This window comes from Dromiciops gliroides, chromosome 1, assembly GCF_019393635.1.
Source record: "Dromiciops gliroides isolate mDroGli1 chromosome 1, mDroGli1.pri, whole genome shotgun sequence".
Lineage (NCBI taxonomy): Eukaryota > Metazoa > Chordata > Mammalia > Microbiotheria > Microbiotheriidae > Dromiciops > Dromiciops gliroides.
Window position 1 is genome coordinate 1567703 of NC_057861.1, and position 14451 is coordinate 1582153.

The following is a 14451-nucleotide window of genomic DNA, read 5'->3' on the forward strand; positions in this document are numbered from 1 at the left end:
AAGAGTTGGGACTAGAACTTACATACCCAGACTTCCAGTTGAATGATCATCCAGTCCATTATATCTCACTCTATGTGTATTACCTTTTAAAATCAGTCAGTTAATGTTAATCCTCAGTGTTTTGTTTTGTTTTTTTAATAGTATGTTATTTTCAAAAGTATGAGAATTGGTGTGGAAGGTGCAGGTTTTGGAGAAAAAAAGTTGTGATGAGTTATGGTAAGGTATGTTGAGAGCACCCTAAGTATGATAAGTTATATGTACTATGTTCCCATATAGAAATGTCTACATTTGTACGTTTATTCAGTCACGTTTCTCTTTCATTTTGCCTTTTTATTGTTTCTTTAATGCTTGTATTGGAAAGTCAAATTTTCTCTTCATCTCTGGTCTTTTCAGCAGGAATGCTAAAAACCCTTCTATCATTAAATAACATTTTTCTTCTTGAAGGATTAGGTCAAGTTTTGTTTCCTAGGTTATTCTTGGTTGTAATCCTTGGGTTCTTTACCTGCTGCAATACTATATTCCATTCCATTCTGATGTAGTAGCTGTGTAACGATTTGAATGACGCCACCTGCTGGAGACTTACTGTAGAAAAGCTCCACCATGAGGAGAAGGCCTCTGAGGGCAAGCCATGAGGTCAAGGTCCTTAGCGTCAGGAAGTGATGTTTGCTCTTGGTTACTCTCTATCAAGGCTACCAGTCAATCAACTTGAGGAGCCTCCCATTTCTGGGAGAAGGACACGAAGTAGGAAGCAGATCCTGGTGTAGGGGGCTGTCTTTTTTTTTTTGGTTCCTGACCTCGCCATGGTGGGTCAGATGATAGGGTCTCTTAGAAATAGTTAGATTTTTACCTTTCTCTCTGATCCTAATGCTTTTTAATAAATACTTAAACATTTAAATATTCTTGCTAAAGCTTATAATTTATTGGTGACCACTCATTAGATTTTGGATAGTATAGCTAGAATTTTAGCCCCTTACAGCTGCTAAATATTATGTTATCCTGAATGTGGCTCAAGGATATTTGCATGGTTTCCCACTATGTGCTTGAAGTATTTTCTCTTTGACTTTGGCAATGTGGAATTTGTCTATAATATTTCTGGGACCTTTTATTTTAGGGTCTCTTGGGGGTGATCAGTGGATTCTTTCTACCCCTATTTTACCCTCTGGTTCTAGGATTTGGGGAAAATTTTCCTTTATGATTTCTTGAAATTTTAAATCTAGACCCTTTCCTTCATCATAGCTTTCAGGCAGTCCAATAGTTCTTAAGTTGTCCCTACTTAATTTATTTTAAAAATCAGTAATTTGTCAGATGAGATAGTTCACATTTTCTATTATTTTTTCACTCATTTGAAGTTGTTTTCTTGCTTCTTGATGGCTCAAGGAGTCATTTACTTCAACTTGCCCAATTAATTTTTTAAGGGATTATTTTCTTCAGTGATTTTTGTGCATTTATTTGTGTTTGGCCAATTCTGATTTTTAGGGGATATTTTATCAAATTATTGTCTTTTTCAAATCTTCCCTCATTCTCACTTACTCAAATTTTCCCCAAAAACCTTTATTCCTGGTCTTCCAGGAATTCTTGTTGGACTGCTATTCAACTGAAGGATTTTCGTTCTTTTAGGTTTTTCTTGTAGCTGATTTGGGGGGGTGGGGGGTGGACAATGAGGGTTGGGCAACTTGCCCAGGTTCACACAGCTAGTGTCAAATGTCTGAGGCCAGATTTGAACTCAGGTCCTCCTGAATCCAAGGCCAATGCTTTATCCACTGCACCACCTGGCTGACCCTTCTTGTAGCCAATTTCCTTTCATTTTCATCTTCTGACTTTGTTCCTTGACTTTCCTTGTTACCATAGTAGATTTTTGTTTTCATGTTTATTTTTGTTGTTGTTATTGTTGTTGTTTGTGCACTTTTTTAGTATTTTTTTGGTGAGGCAATTGGGGTTAAGTGACTTGCCTAGGGTCACACAGCTAGTAAGTGTCAATTGTCTGAGATCAGATTTGCACTCAGGTCCTCCTGACTCTAAGACCAGTGTTCTATACACTGCACCACCTAGCTGCCCGATTTGTGCAATTTTCAAGCCTCTTTCTTGACTTTAATTTTTATGTTAAAATTAGGATATTTTTACTCATGGTGGAATGGGGTTGTAACAATGTAACAAGCTTTGTAGTTCAAGGGAATTTGAAAGTTTGAGTGCATTCCAGATAGAGTGATAACTAGGTCTCTGTTCTCTTGGTGGAGAAAATGATACTGTTCCTCTGGGCCATTGCTCCCACTGAATTACAATTACTTCTACTCCTCAGGGACTCTGTTTCCTTAAGACCAAAAGCAGTTCTTTCCAACTTTAAACTTTGACCCATAATTGAGTATAGGCAATAGAGTTTCCAAATGGTGTCTGGTCCTGTATTAAGTGCTAGCGTCTTTCTTTATATTCTCCTTCTGACCATTTTCTGATGTACTTACTGTCTCTAGCTTGAGGGCTGTTATAGATCCTGCTGCCCCAAATGTCACCACCACATCCAGCCCTGGTGTTGTATCTGTGAGACCTCCAAACCAGGCCTAACCCCTGAGTAACAGACTTCTCCTTTTGAATTCTTTAGTTGTCTTGGGCTTGTAGAATTTCTCACTATGACATTTATTTGCTTCTCTTACTCCAGAATTTGATTTGAGGCATTCTTTTAAAGCTGGTTAGATTGAATCAGCTGTCTTAAATTCTGAAAACATCCACTTTGTCATTTGAATTCCCTTACAGATTAAAGGTGATGTAAGTCATGAAAATGTTGTTAAAACTCAATCTTACAATTCTTCTTACACTTAATACCATAAAATGTGAACATTCCTGGAACTAGTAGATAGAAGGACTGAAACCTGAGACATTCATTTAAATTTTTTGGAGTAAGTGTAACAGCATCTGTTATTTCTGGAGCAGCTAGGAGGTGCAATGGGGGCATCTAGGTGGCTCAGTGGATAAAACACTGGCCCTGGATTCAGAAGATCTGAGTTCAAATCCAGTCTCAGACACTTGACACTTACTAACTGTGTGACCCTGGGCAAGTCACTTAACCATCATTGTCCCACAAAAAAAACCCATCAACAACAACAATGAAACAAACAAACAAACAAACAACCCCAAATATACAAACTTAGTATCTGCTATTTCTAAGGGGAATCTTCAATTCATCTCAATCATAAGCATACAAGTTTTGTTGTTCCTCAGGAATTCAGTCATATCCTGCAATTTATGGGCCCATTGCCCATAGCTTGCCAGGTCCTTGTATGCTCCACTACCTCTCAAAGTCTGTCTAAGTTCATGGTTTTTTTGTTTCCATAACACTATCTATCTCATCACTCTCATTTCTCTTTCCACTTTTTCCTCTATGTCTCTTACTTTGTCTTCAAAGTCCTTTTTGAACACCTCTTTGTCCTTAGACAAATTCATATTTTTATTGGAAGCTTTGGATATAGGAGCCCTGATGTTGCTATTGTAAGGGCCAAATTTAACAAATGGAAAGTTAATTGGGTGGCTCGCCAAAATATTGGGGTCCTGGAAATAATGAGGGACCTCTAGATTCATAGCTTACTCCTCTCCAAACTGCCTTTTTAGATATTTCTCCCCAGTCAATAAGGAAGGAGTCTTGCAGTCTCTTTTCCACAAACAGATCAGATTTTATTAATTGGGAATAAAATAAACAGCAAAGGCAGAATTATAAAAATCAAAAGTAAGGAAATAGGAAAAAAGAAATACAGATAATCCTCCTAGCTCTAACCTAAGTCTATACAATCCCCAACTTGCTTCCATTTAAGGTAATTCAAAAGAAAGCAGTGCTTTTGTGTTAACTCACCACCTGGAGCTTATAGCTTCAATGGAAAGCAAAACTTACAACCAGGCTTGAATGACTTGACTGCTGCTACTGCTGCTGCTGCTGCTGCTGCTGCTGTTTGTGCCACCAGAAGGGAAGAAGAGAGAAGAAGAGAGAGAGAAAGCTCCAGTATAGACTCAGACTTCCCTCAGCAAGCGTCTAATCTTCCTCCCCCAAAAGGGGAGGTCCTTCAAAAACTGCCTATGGAGAGAAGTTTCTCCTTCTGACATCAGTAACATATGTAACTTCAGGGTGGGCTAGATGTCACCACTCCCAAATGAGTCAGCCAAATTCTAATAATTTTACCACATTCCACCCCTTTGTTTCTTCAAGGAACACGGTGTGGTTCCTTGACAAAACTGTCAAAAATAACAGAATATAATACCCTATGCTAACAAACAATATGTTAATGACAATATAGAAAGGGGAAAGTTTGTCCAGAAGGGCAGTCCCTCATGAACCTGCACTTTGACACTGCCTGAAGAGGGAGGCCCTCTGCAGAGAATACATATTACAAATGGTGTATATAATAACATAAGGGAAAAAAGAAAAACAACAAAACAAAACTGTTCATTTAAAGTCTTTGAGATCTTGTTTTCTTGGAGTGGTGAGATGTCATCAGGAAATCTGGACTCTGGTCTGGACCAGGCCAGGTGTGGCCCCTCCCAAATGAGTCAGCCAGATTCTAATAATTTTACCACACTATCGTCTTCTGAGTATGCATCTTGATCTTCTTTATCACTAAAGAAACTTTCTATGGTCCTCACCTTTCTCTGTCTGCTCATCTTGCCTGTCTTTTACTTGGCTTTTAGTTCCTTAAAGTGGGTCACTGTTTCCAGCCTGCACTCTCCTAAGCTTCAGGGTGTCCCAGGTGGTATGATTTAAGGAAAGGCAGGTTCTTCACTCACCTGGTCTGTTCCCTGGTCCACAGATAACCCCAGGCCAACTTGCTAATTAACCAGACAGCAAAACTTTGTGTGCTGTGCTTGTTAGCTCCAGTGAGCCTGCTCCCTACCCTCACCTGGGCCACTGCTACTCAAGCCTACTTCCTGGTTTCCAGCAGGAGTTAAAAACACTAGTTTAGCCTCAGCACCAGGAGAAGCCCTTGTAATCTCCCCTCTGCCAACTGCACAGCCCTCTCACCAGACTTAGAGCTTACTTCCAGATGACACTGGTGCTGCAGCCGATTCAGAGTCTCTGAGGATCTCCTTCCCAGGTCTGGCCTGCCTGAGACTGGATCTTTGTCAGTGTGACTGTGGGGTTGGGCTCCACTCCTGTCTCAGCACAGCAACCCACTCCTTCTGACCTTCTAAGCCATCCTTGGTTGGAAAATAATCTCAGCACATTCCTCTGTAGACTTTGCTGCTCCAGGAATTGTTCTATGGCATTATTTGGAGGGTTTTTTGGAGCAATCATGTTGTGAGTTTGAGAGCTTACTGCCTTTCCTCCACCATCTTGCCTCCACCCCACTTCACTTTTTTTCCTCAGCTATTTCTAAAGCCTCATCAGAGGCAATTTTGCTTTCTTGGTCTTTTTCTTTGGATTTTTTAAAATTTCTTGTTGCTGTTACCTCTTATGAAATATTGGAAACTTTGTCTGTAGTTCTTAAGGCAATATTTATACTAGTTTTAATCTTTTAAATCTATTCATTACCTCTATTTCATATCCCTAAATGATTTTATTTAGATCATATTTATAGGAAGTAATGGTTTTCCTTACTTTCTTCAATTTAAGTGTGAATTTTGCAAGAAGAAGCTTATAATAGGAGCCACAGTCAGCTCCAGATCTTCCTTTAACTGACTCTGTAGAGAGCTTCTCCACCTTTAGCTGCAAAGTATATAATCAATCTGATTTCTCTATTGACTATCTGGTTATGGTCCTGTCTAGAGTCTCCTTCAGGGGGATAAATGTGTAGGCCTCCATCAGTCATGGATGACCATGGATCAGCACCTTGAAGAGCCACAGGCCATAGTGTGGCTGTGCAGTGCAATGTGGGAGCCGCAGCTCCTGAGTGACTTATAACCAGTAATTGCCACATCTTGTGTTGTATCTAGCCCCATGAGGAGTAGCTGGAGTGTCCTCTCCAGGGTGCTGTCCTGGGCAGATCAATTGGAAAACAAGCTATTGTCCATGCAGCAGGTTTTTCCTCTCTGCGACATTGGTGGATCCAAAGGAAAGGCAGAGCCAATACAGTTTGGCACCAGTGCTGCCGCCAGAGGGATGTGATGTCCAACATCCAAATGCCTAAGGTACTCCAACTCCTGATTTTTCCTTGGGATTAACTCCCGAAGCCTTTCCCATATATGGGTATAGCCGCAAGGCAGCGGAGGTTTAAAATCAGGGTTTCCTTCCCCTAGGCGGCTTGCCTGCCAAGGTTAACGAGCCCCACCTGCCCAAATTGACTGGATTTAAGGCACCAGTGACTCACCTTTGCCCCTTCTCCTGTTAGTGGAAACAGTTCCCCCATGAGAAGGCCAGGAGTTGGGCTTCGGTTGTCAGAGGCTACTTGAGATGCATGCTATTGGAGCATTTTATAGAGAGTGGGAGCTTATCCCCACTCCCACCCCAGCATGACAAACCTTTGGAACCAGGGGTTAAATAGGAGTGTTAAATAGGGATAAATAGGAGTGTTATAACCAGTGAGTTATATTGACACAACTCTATTAGTCTCTGTTGCACTTCATCTTGTACTCTAGGGTCACATTTGACTTATTCCAGTTATCTTTTGTCAATTCCCTTCTTTAGCTTTCTAATCCCCTATGAAGAATGTGACATCCTTTTTTGGTCCTATTTCTAAATGATGTTGTAGGTCTTCACAGAACTGATTAACTTTGGCCTCCTCTTCATCACTGGTTGGAGCATAGACTTGTACTACAATGATGGTAAATGGTTCACCTAGGATTTGAACAGATAGGATTCTGTCAAATTTGAAAGTACACTTCAGTATTACTTTTCTCACCCTTTTATTGACTATGAGAGCTACTCTATTTCTTCTAAAGGAACCTTGCCCATAGCAGCATATACAGTGATCACCTGAATTAAATCCACCCACGCCTGACCATTTAAATTCACTGACACTCAAGATGTCAATGTTTAATCTTGCTATCTCCTGTATGACCGCATCCAGCCTACTTGGTTCATAGATTCCAAGTTACTATGCAATATTGGTATTTACAACCTCAGACTTTTCTTTCATCAAAATTAACATCTGTAGTTGAGCTTCCTTTTAGCTATGGCTCAGTTGTCCTATCAATATAAGCACTACATGTAAGTGCCCTCTTCCTCAGTAACATATTGAGCACCTTCTGATCTTAGGGGTTTATCTTTTGATGTTATCTCTTTTATTTTATTAGTACTATCTGTGAGGTTTTCTGGGAAAGCATACTGATGTGGTCTTCCATTTACTTCTCCAATGAATTAGCTTTTATCAGAACTCTCCATTATGACATATCCATCTTGGGTAATCCTGCAAAAGGACCCATATATTCTTTTTTAAAAATACTCTGAATTTCTCTCTTTATTAAGCATCTATCCTGGTTCAAAGAAGTATAGGGTATGGATATGTTGAATATTATCGATATGTCAGAAGGTCTCCCAAATTGGCTCACTCATCACATCAGCCTGAGCTAAGAACATCTCTGCTCTCTTTTGGGTGAATCATGCCCTCTCAATCCTAAACCACATACTTATAGAATTGAATACAAATAGGAAATAGTCCTACTTTTTGCCAACAATTTCCAAAACTATTGGAATGTAAATTAACACTTAATGTAAAAGACTTCCACTTACAGGCTATGATGGATAAAAGTTTGAACCTTTTATTCCCCTATCCAAACTTCCTCCTCTCAGTCAGAAGTAAAATTAGAAAGGAAATAATAACAGGGGTAAAGGGGAGCTGTTTTTGTTGTTATTGTTGTTGTTGGTGGTGGTGGTATGGTCAGTGTTCTAAGGAAGCTAGGGGAAAATAGGTACTATGGACTACGGTGCAGTAGTCTTTTTTTTTTTTTAGGGACCTACATATTCTAAAATATTTCACCTTGCTTTGTGATGGGAAACAACTGGACATTGCAGGGATGCCCATCAACTGGGGAATGGCTGAGCAAGTTGAGCTATATGGATATGATGGAATACTACTATGCTATAAGAAAGGATGACCAGGGGCAGCTAGGTAGCACAGTGGATAAAGCACCGGCCCTGGAATCAGGAGTACCTGAGTTCAAATCTGGCCTCAGACACTTAACACTTACTAGTTATGTGACCCTGGGCAAGTCACTTAACCCCAATTTCCTCACCAAAAAAAAACAAAAAAAAATGACCTCGATGATTTTGGAAAAACATAGAAAATTTGCAGGAAATAATGTAAAGGGAAATAAGAATCAAGAGAACACTGTACTCAGTAAGAGCAAAATTGTCTTAAGAAGAACTTTGAGTGAATAAATTAGTTTGTCTCTTATAGATACTCAAATTAAGAGTAAAGGACACGGTGCAGATAGGTGGCACAGTGAATAAAGCACTGGCCTCAGATTCAGGAGGACCTGAGTTCAAATCCAGCCTCAGACACTTGACACTAGCTGTGTGACCCTGGGCAAGTCACTTAACCCTTTTAGCCCCACAAAAAACAAAAACAAAAAACAAATTAATAAAACAAAACCAAAAAAAGAGTAAAGGACACAAAAAGAAAGATGCTATTGGTATCCAGAGAAAGAAGTGAGAAATAGAAGTACATATAAAATAATTTTATATATGCATACATACAAACATACTGACAGACAGAGAGACAGGTAGATAGATAGATAGATAGATAGATAGATAGATAGATAGATAGACAGACAAACAGACAGACAGATAGATAGATACGTGCCTATTTGAGTGTAATAGTAGCCATCTCTAGGGTGTAGACAGGAGTTAAAGACAAAAATAAACTTATATGAAAATATCGTATATTTAAAGGAATAGCAAATTGCCCCTAGTAGATTTGCAGTTTCATATACAATGATCTTTTTTTTGTTATATTGTTATGGAAATGTTTGCTTAATTTCACAAATTAAAAACAAAATACATTTTTTAAAGTACATGCAAATGTTAGAATGAGTGGTTTTAGTTGTCACTAACAAACACTGAAAAGTATGTCTCAAATTAAATATGAAAAATCAATCCTATTTATTTTCAAGAGAAAACAGGCTGAGAAAAAAATCAACTTTAAAATATTTAATAAAATGTATGATCCTATTCTTAAAGAGACAATAGAGAGAGTATGATATAGAGGGATAGAAGCAAATATGCAGAGCTGACAACAATAATGGTTGGTTGGTTGGTGGAACATACATTATATTTTTTAACAGTTCAGAGTTCATGTCATAATAAGTAACCAGTGGAACACCTTGGGGAGCTTCTTAGCTCCCTTCTATCTAATATTGTGATTCATGCTTCTGACAAAGGTATTGTGTTTTTAAAATTAATTGCTACTGGGACAGCTAGGTGGTACAGTGGATAGGGCACTGGACCTGGATTCAGGAGGACCTGAGTTCAAATCTGGCCTTAGACACTTGACACTTCCTAGCTGTGTGACTCTGGACAAGTTACTTAACCCCAATTTTTTTGTTGTTGTTGTTTTGGGGTATTTTTGGCAGGGCAATGGGGGTTAAGTGACTTGCCCAGGGTCACACAGCTAGGAAGTGTCAAGTGTCTAAGGCCAGATTTGAACTCAGGTCCTCCTGAATCCAGGGCTGGTATTTTATCCATTGTGCCACCTAGCTGCCCCCTTGTTAACCCCAATTGTCCCACACACAAAAAAAAATTTTTAATTAAATTAACTGCTATTTCACCAGTTTTGTCCATTAGCATATTCTTCTCATGGTCTAAGGCTTCAGGGTAGAGAAAGCAGGGAGAGAGTTTCAGAATTGCAGGGGCTGTTGTCCCCTGAAGACCCATGTTGTCTCACTGAGGGACAGCATTTGGTCTTGAGGAGAGAGGCCAAAAGCCTGTCCAGAGAGACACAGATTGAGTGAGAGAGAGTGGGAGACAGAGAGAGAGAGAGAGAGAGAGAGAGAGAGGGAGAGAGAGAGAGAGAGAGAGCGCTCACTACATTTTCTAAGAGTTTTATCCTCTTTTGATAGAGACAGATAATTATACATTGATCAAAGCTTATTGGTTAGGATCATCCAATTCCATTGGCTGACATGCCTTGAGGGTGATCTACATTAAAATGAAGTCTACAGATGACATCAGGGAGAAGAATGTAAAAGACCCTCACTGAAGGGCAAAGGCAAAGTCCAGTAACAAGGTGTGGTTTGATCCCATCACTGAGTTAGACAAAAGAATCAATCTCCATTTCTTTTGTTACCTTGGGCTTGTCCAGGACAAGATCAGAACTTTCTGGAATAGGGGAGGAAAGGAGAAAGGACTGAGGAACTGATCTCTGGGTCTCCCCAAGAAATCCATTATTCATAATTATTTTCTCACAGCATAGGCAGTATTCTCATCAAATACAGAAATGAGAGAAAGATTCAGGTTACAATGGATGGATGACTGAGACAGGATCTAAATGGGCCTGACAGTCCATGATGTTGTTCTTAAACAAACAAAAAACAAGCAGTAGGTATAAATCTAAAACCTCTCATTTTTTTTTAAAGGCCAACCTTTCCAGTACTGAATAAGACAGACAGCATTCAGTAGTAGTTTTTCTCAAGAAACCAGATTTTAGTGGATTACAAACTCAAAATTTTAGTGATCCAAAACACTGACACTGCCCTCACATTACATGTATCCCATGGCTCTTTGCTATAGCTTGTTGAAAATTAAATATAGTTTTCATACCTAGCCTCCTACAAGATAAACAGAACCCGAATTCACAGAACCAGACCAGAGAAGGCTATTTTTTCCTATCCTAAGAGAAGTAGGTACCTCACAGAAAATCAGATCAGAGAATGGGTAGGAAAACTAAGCACAGATTTATTTCACCCCAATAATAAGCAAGCATGACATGCAGAAAACTTTACAAAAGGAAAGTTCACAAAGATCTTCATTTTTCTGAGGGTATATAAGGTTTGTTTTGTCTATTGGTTAGAGTATTGTCAATTTCAATAGTATGGCACTTTAACAATTTCAGTTATAACAAGTATGGAGGAAATAGCCAAGAATCATGAAAAGATTACAGAATTCCAAAAAAGTGCTTGGCAAGGATGAGGACTCCCAGATGTTACCGTAAGATAGGGACTTACTATCCTAAGGGAAAAGAAGTCACTAGGTAGGGACTAATCTTCTATCTATCTGAGTTCAGTTTGGAATTCAATTGAAGGACATTTTGTTTCTATTAAGCCCATCAATCCAGGGTTTCATAAAACTCCTTTGGATAATAAGGCAGCTCCATCAAGTCCAGGTGATTCAAATGTTTGTTAACCATCTCACTTGAATCTAGATTATTAAATTTGGCATAACCAGCTTCTGCCTCCAACCAGAAATTTCAAAACAGAGACTTCTCATAGGTGATATTTCTTCATATCTAGTCCAGTCCAGATCCTAAATTTCCCTACTCCACTCTACTAATTCCTTCCTAATAGTCATTGCTTTCCACCTCCACATCAGGACACAGAAATCAAATCAACCCTATAATTCATGGAAAGGACATGAGCATAGATTACTCCATGTCTCCACTCAGCAGTCCAGTGACTTTTCAGAACAAAACAGTCCTTTCTGGGTAGTACCCTACTATATATCTTGTCTTCTCCAATATAAATATAGACTATTGGAAGAAAGACTAAACTGATTTTTGTATTAATATCTCCAAACTTAGGACAATGTTTAGACCATGATAAGCACTCAGTATTTAATTTTTCATTCATATATTATATAAAAGGATATTTAGAGGAGGTGAAAGGAAGATTTGTTTCCTAAAAATTATCATGATATTAATTATGCATGAAGAAGAATGAGATGTTTTTACAGGAAGGTCATTTTCATCCAAGGTTTTCAATCATACTTTGGATGCCTGTTACTCAGCTATATTATAGTGAGAATCCCTTTTGAATATTGTTTTAGATTTTTCTAGCTCCTTTCTCACTCTTGGATTTCTGTTTTTATACTACCAAAATTCCATAATCCAAAAACCAAACCAAACAAAAAAACAAAACCCACCACCATTTAAAACTAGTAAACACATGCATAGGTAGGTAAATTACAGTTTTCCAAAATCAAAACACAAAATGCTATTTATATGTTTTTTTAATTTTAATAAGAAAACCATTGCCCCCTGAAATCAATAATGTATAATAGGATTAATCTGGACATCTACTGTTGGTCAGAAATCAGTCATATGAGTAAGAATATATGCTTGTTCATTTGGAAATCATAGACAGGACATAATGGCTGGAGTACAAATCTCAGAATTGTCTTCACTAAATCATTGTCTTTTTGAGGACTCATTGAGAGAGATAAACATAGAGATTTTGAGGGACTAAAATACCACTTACAAACTGTGAGATCTGTAAGATCCTGGCTGGCTCACCAAAACTGTGAGAGCCAAAATTTGATTTACGGAGCATTATTCGCACGACTCACCTTAATATTGGGGTCCTGGAAATATGAGGGACCTTTTAGGTTTATCCCTCCCCTCTGAACTGCCCTTTTTAGGTATTTCTCCCAGGCCGATAAGAAAGGAGTCTCTAAGCTTTAGTTCACAAAAGGATCAGATTTTATTACTTGGGAAATAATTAAACAACAAAGGTGAAACTAATAAAAATAAAAGATAAGGAAATAGGAAAATAGAAATACAGTGAAATGCTCTTAACTCTAAACTTAGCCTATTAGTGTTTTCCATAATTAAACTCACCAAACACCTGAACAGTCTGCCAGTCTAAGGTTGCTTGTGTGACACTTGGACCACAGTCACCACCCCAAGAGGACGAACATGCACCACCAGAAGAGCAGTCTCCCAAGACAGAGCACCACCACGGGGTGCCACCAGCACTAGGGCCCAGAAGGAAAAAGACCAAGTTCCAGAAGATGCTTAGCCTTCCAGAAGCAGCCTGCCTCCCTTCAGCAAGCATTCAATCTCTATTCCCCCAAAAGGGGAGGTCCTTCAAAAGCTGCCTTTCTGAGCTCAGTAGCATACGTAACCTCAGGTTGGGCCAGGTGTGGCCCTTCTCAAATGAGTTTAGCTAAAAAAAGGAATATTAATCTTTAACACAAAGAATTTTTACCACAAAACTCTGCAATGATATATACATTTTTTTTCTATCAACAAAAAGGGTCATTTCTGAATTTGTATTTTGCTTCAGTTCTCTCAGAGTTGCCATGATAAAACTTACGCATTGTTTCTTTCCCATACAGATCAGCTATGGTCCATTTGATTCTGTTCTTAGTGACAAAGTCCAGTTTCCTTCACTCTATCAGATGGCCCCCAAAGATTCTTCACTTCATCAAGGTGTTGTCCGGTTAATGGTATATTTCAAATGGAACTGGATAGGTCTGGTTGCCTCTGATGATATAAGAGGGGAAGAGTTCCTCTGGGAAATAAGGGGGGAAATGGTAAAGAATGGTGTTTGTGTGTCCTTCACAGAGAAGATCCCTGTCAGTGAGAGAAGACATATGGAATCTCATGAGATGTTTGTGCCCAGGATCTTAACATCATCAGCCAAGGTGATTGTCATCCATGGTGACACAGATTCATTAATGATTCTGAGATACTCACAACTCCCTGTTCTCCCAATAGCAAAGGTGTGGATTGCTACAGCTCACTGGGACATTACCATGAGACCCTTTCAGCATCAAGGTGAACAATTCCATGGCGCCCTCACATTTTCATACTTGACAAATGAAATTCCTGGGTTCAAGACTTTTCTTAAGACAGTTACACCTTCTAAATACCCAGATGACATTTTACTTAGGGGATTCTGGCTCTCAGCTTTTCTGTGCCCAGATCAACCAGAAAACCCAGAGCAAGAGATATGTTCACCAAATGCTTCCTTAGAGACCTTGCCTCTGTGCTCTTTTGATATGGCTTTGTCTGGCTTCAGTTATGTGATCTACAATAGTATCTATGCTGTGGCTTGGGCTCTCCATGAATTATTTTTGAGACAAAGATCAATGGGAGATGAAGAACATGCCGTGCCTCATTCATGGCAGGTGATATTGAATTAGTGGCCACTTATTAGCTATGGTGTTATAAGGATGTATTTTGGGTATAAGTGGCACAAGATGGATAATGAAATCTTTTCCAGCTCTCATGTTTTCTGATCATATGATCCTTAAGAATATATTATTAATTTCTAATGCTTGTCAGTTTGCATATAAAGTTAATAATTACTGGGGTTTTTTACAGAGTCTTGGAGTTGGAAAGGATGTCAGGTACCATCTGGTCATTATTGATGTATCTGGAATGCCTCCCCTTTTGCAAAAATTTTGCTAGTTGACTTCTATTCATGGAATAACCTATCACCTCCAAAGTAATTTTATGCTGTTTTAAGCCAGTTGTAAATGTAGAAAAGCTATTCATTACTCTAATTCTGGATAGTAAGGATATAAATGTCCTACACTGGTTGATAAACAAGCAAGTGACCAGCCTTCATAGCCCCTCTAACTGCTTATGAGTTATTTTCTCA

General features: G+C 38.9%; 2 protein-coding genes across 3 annotated transcripts in view; both read left to right on the top strand.

Moving 5' to 3' along the window:
* LOC122733853 (immunoglobulin lambda-1 light chain-like) overlaps positions 1–14451 on the top strand; it is a 773472-nt gene that overhangs the window by 561925 nt on the left and 197096 nt on the right. The gene's annotated exons all lie outside the window — the stretch shown is intronic.
* Positions 1–14451, top strand: part of LOC122736558 (vomeronasal type-2 receptor 26-like) — a 36967-nt gene that overhangs the window by 1917 nt on the left and 20599 nt on the right. The window contains exon 3 of the mRNA XM_043978875.1: positions 13181–13975. Within this exon, the coding sequence (XP_043834810.1) occupies positions 13181–13975 (795 nt within the window). The remainder of the gene's footprint in view (positions 1–13180; positions 13976–14451) is intronic.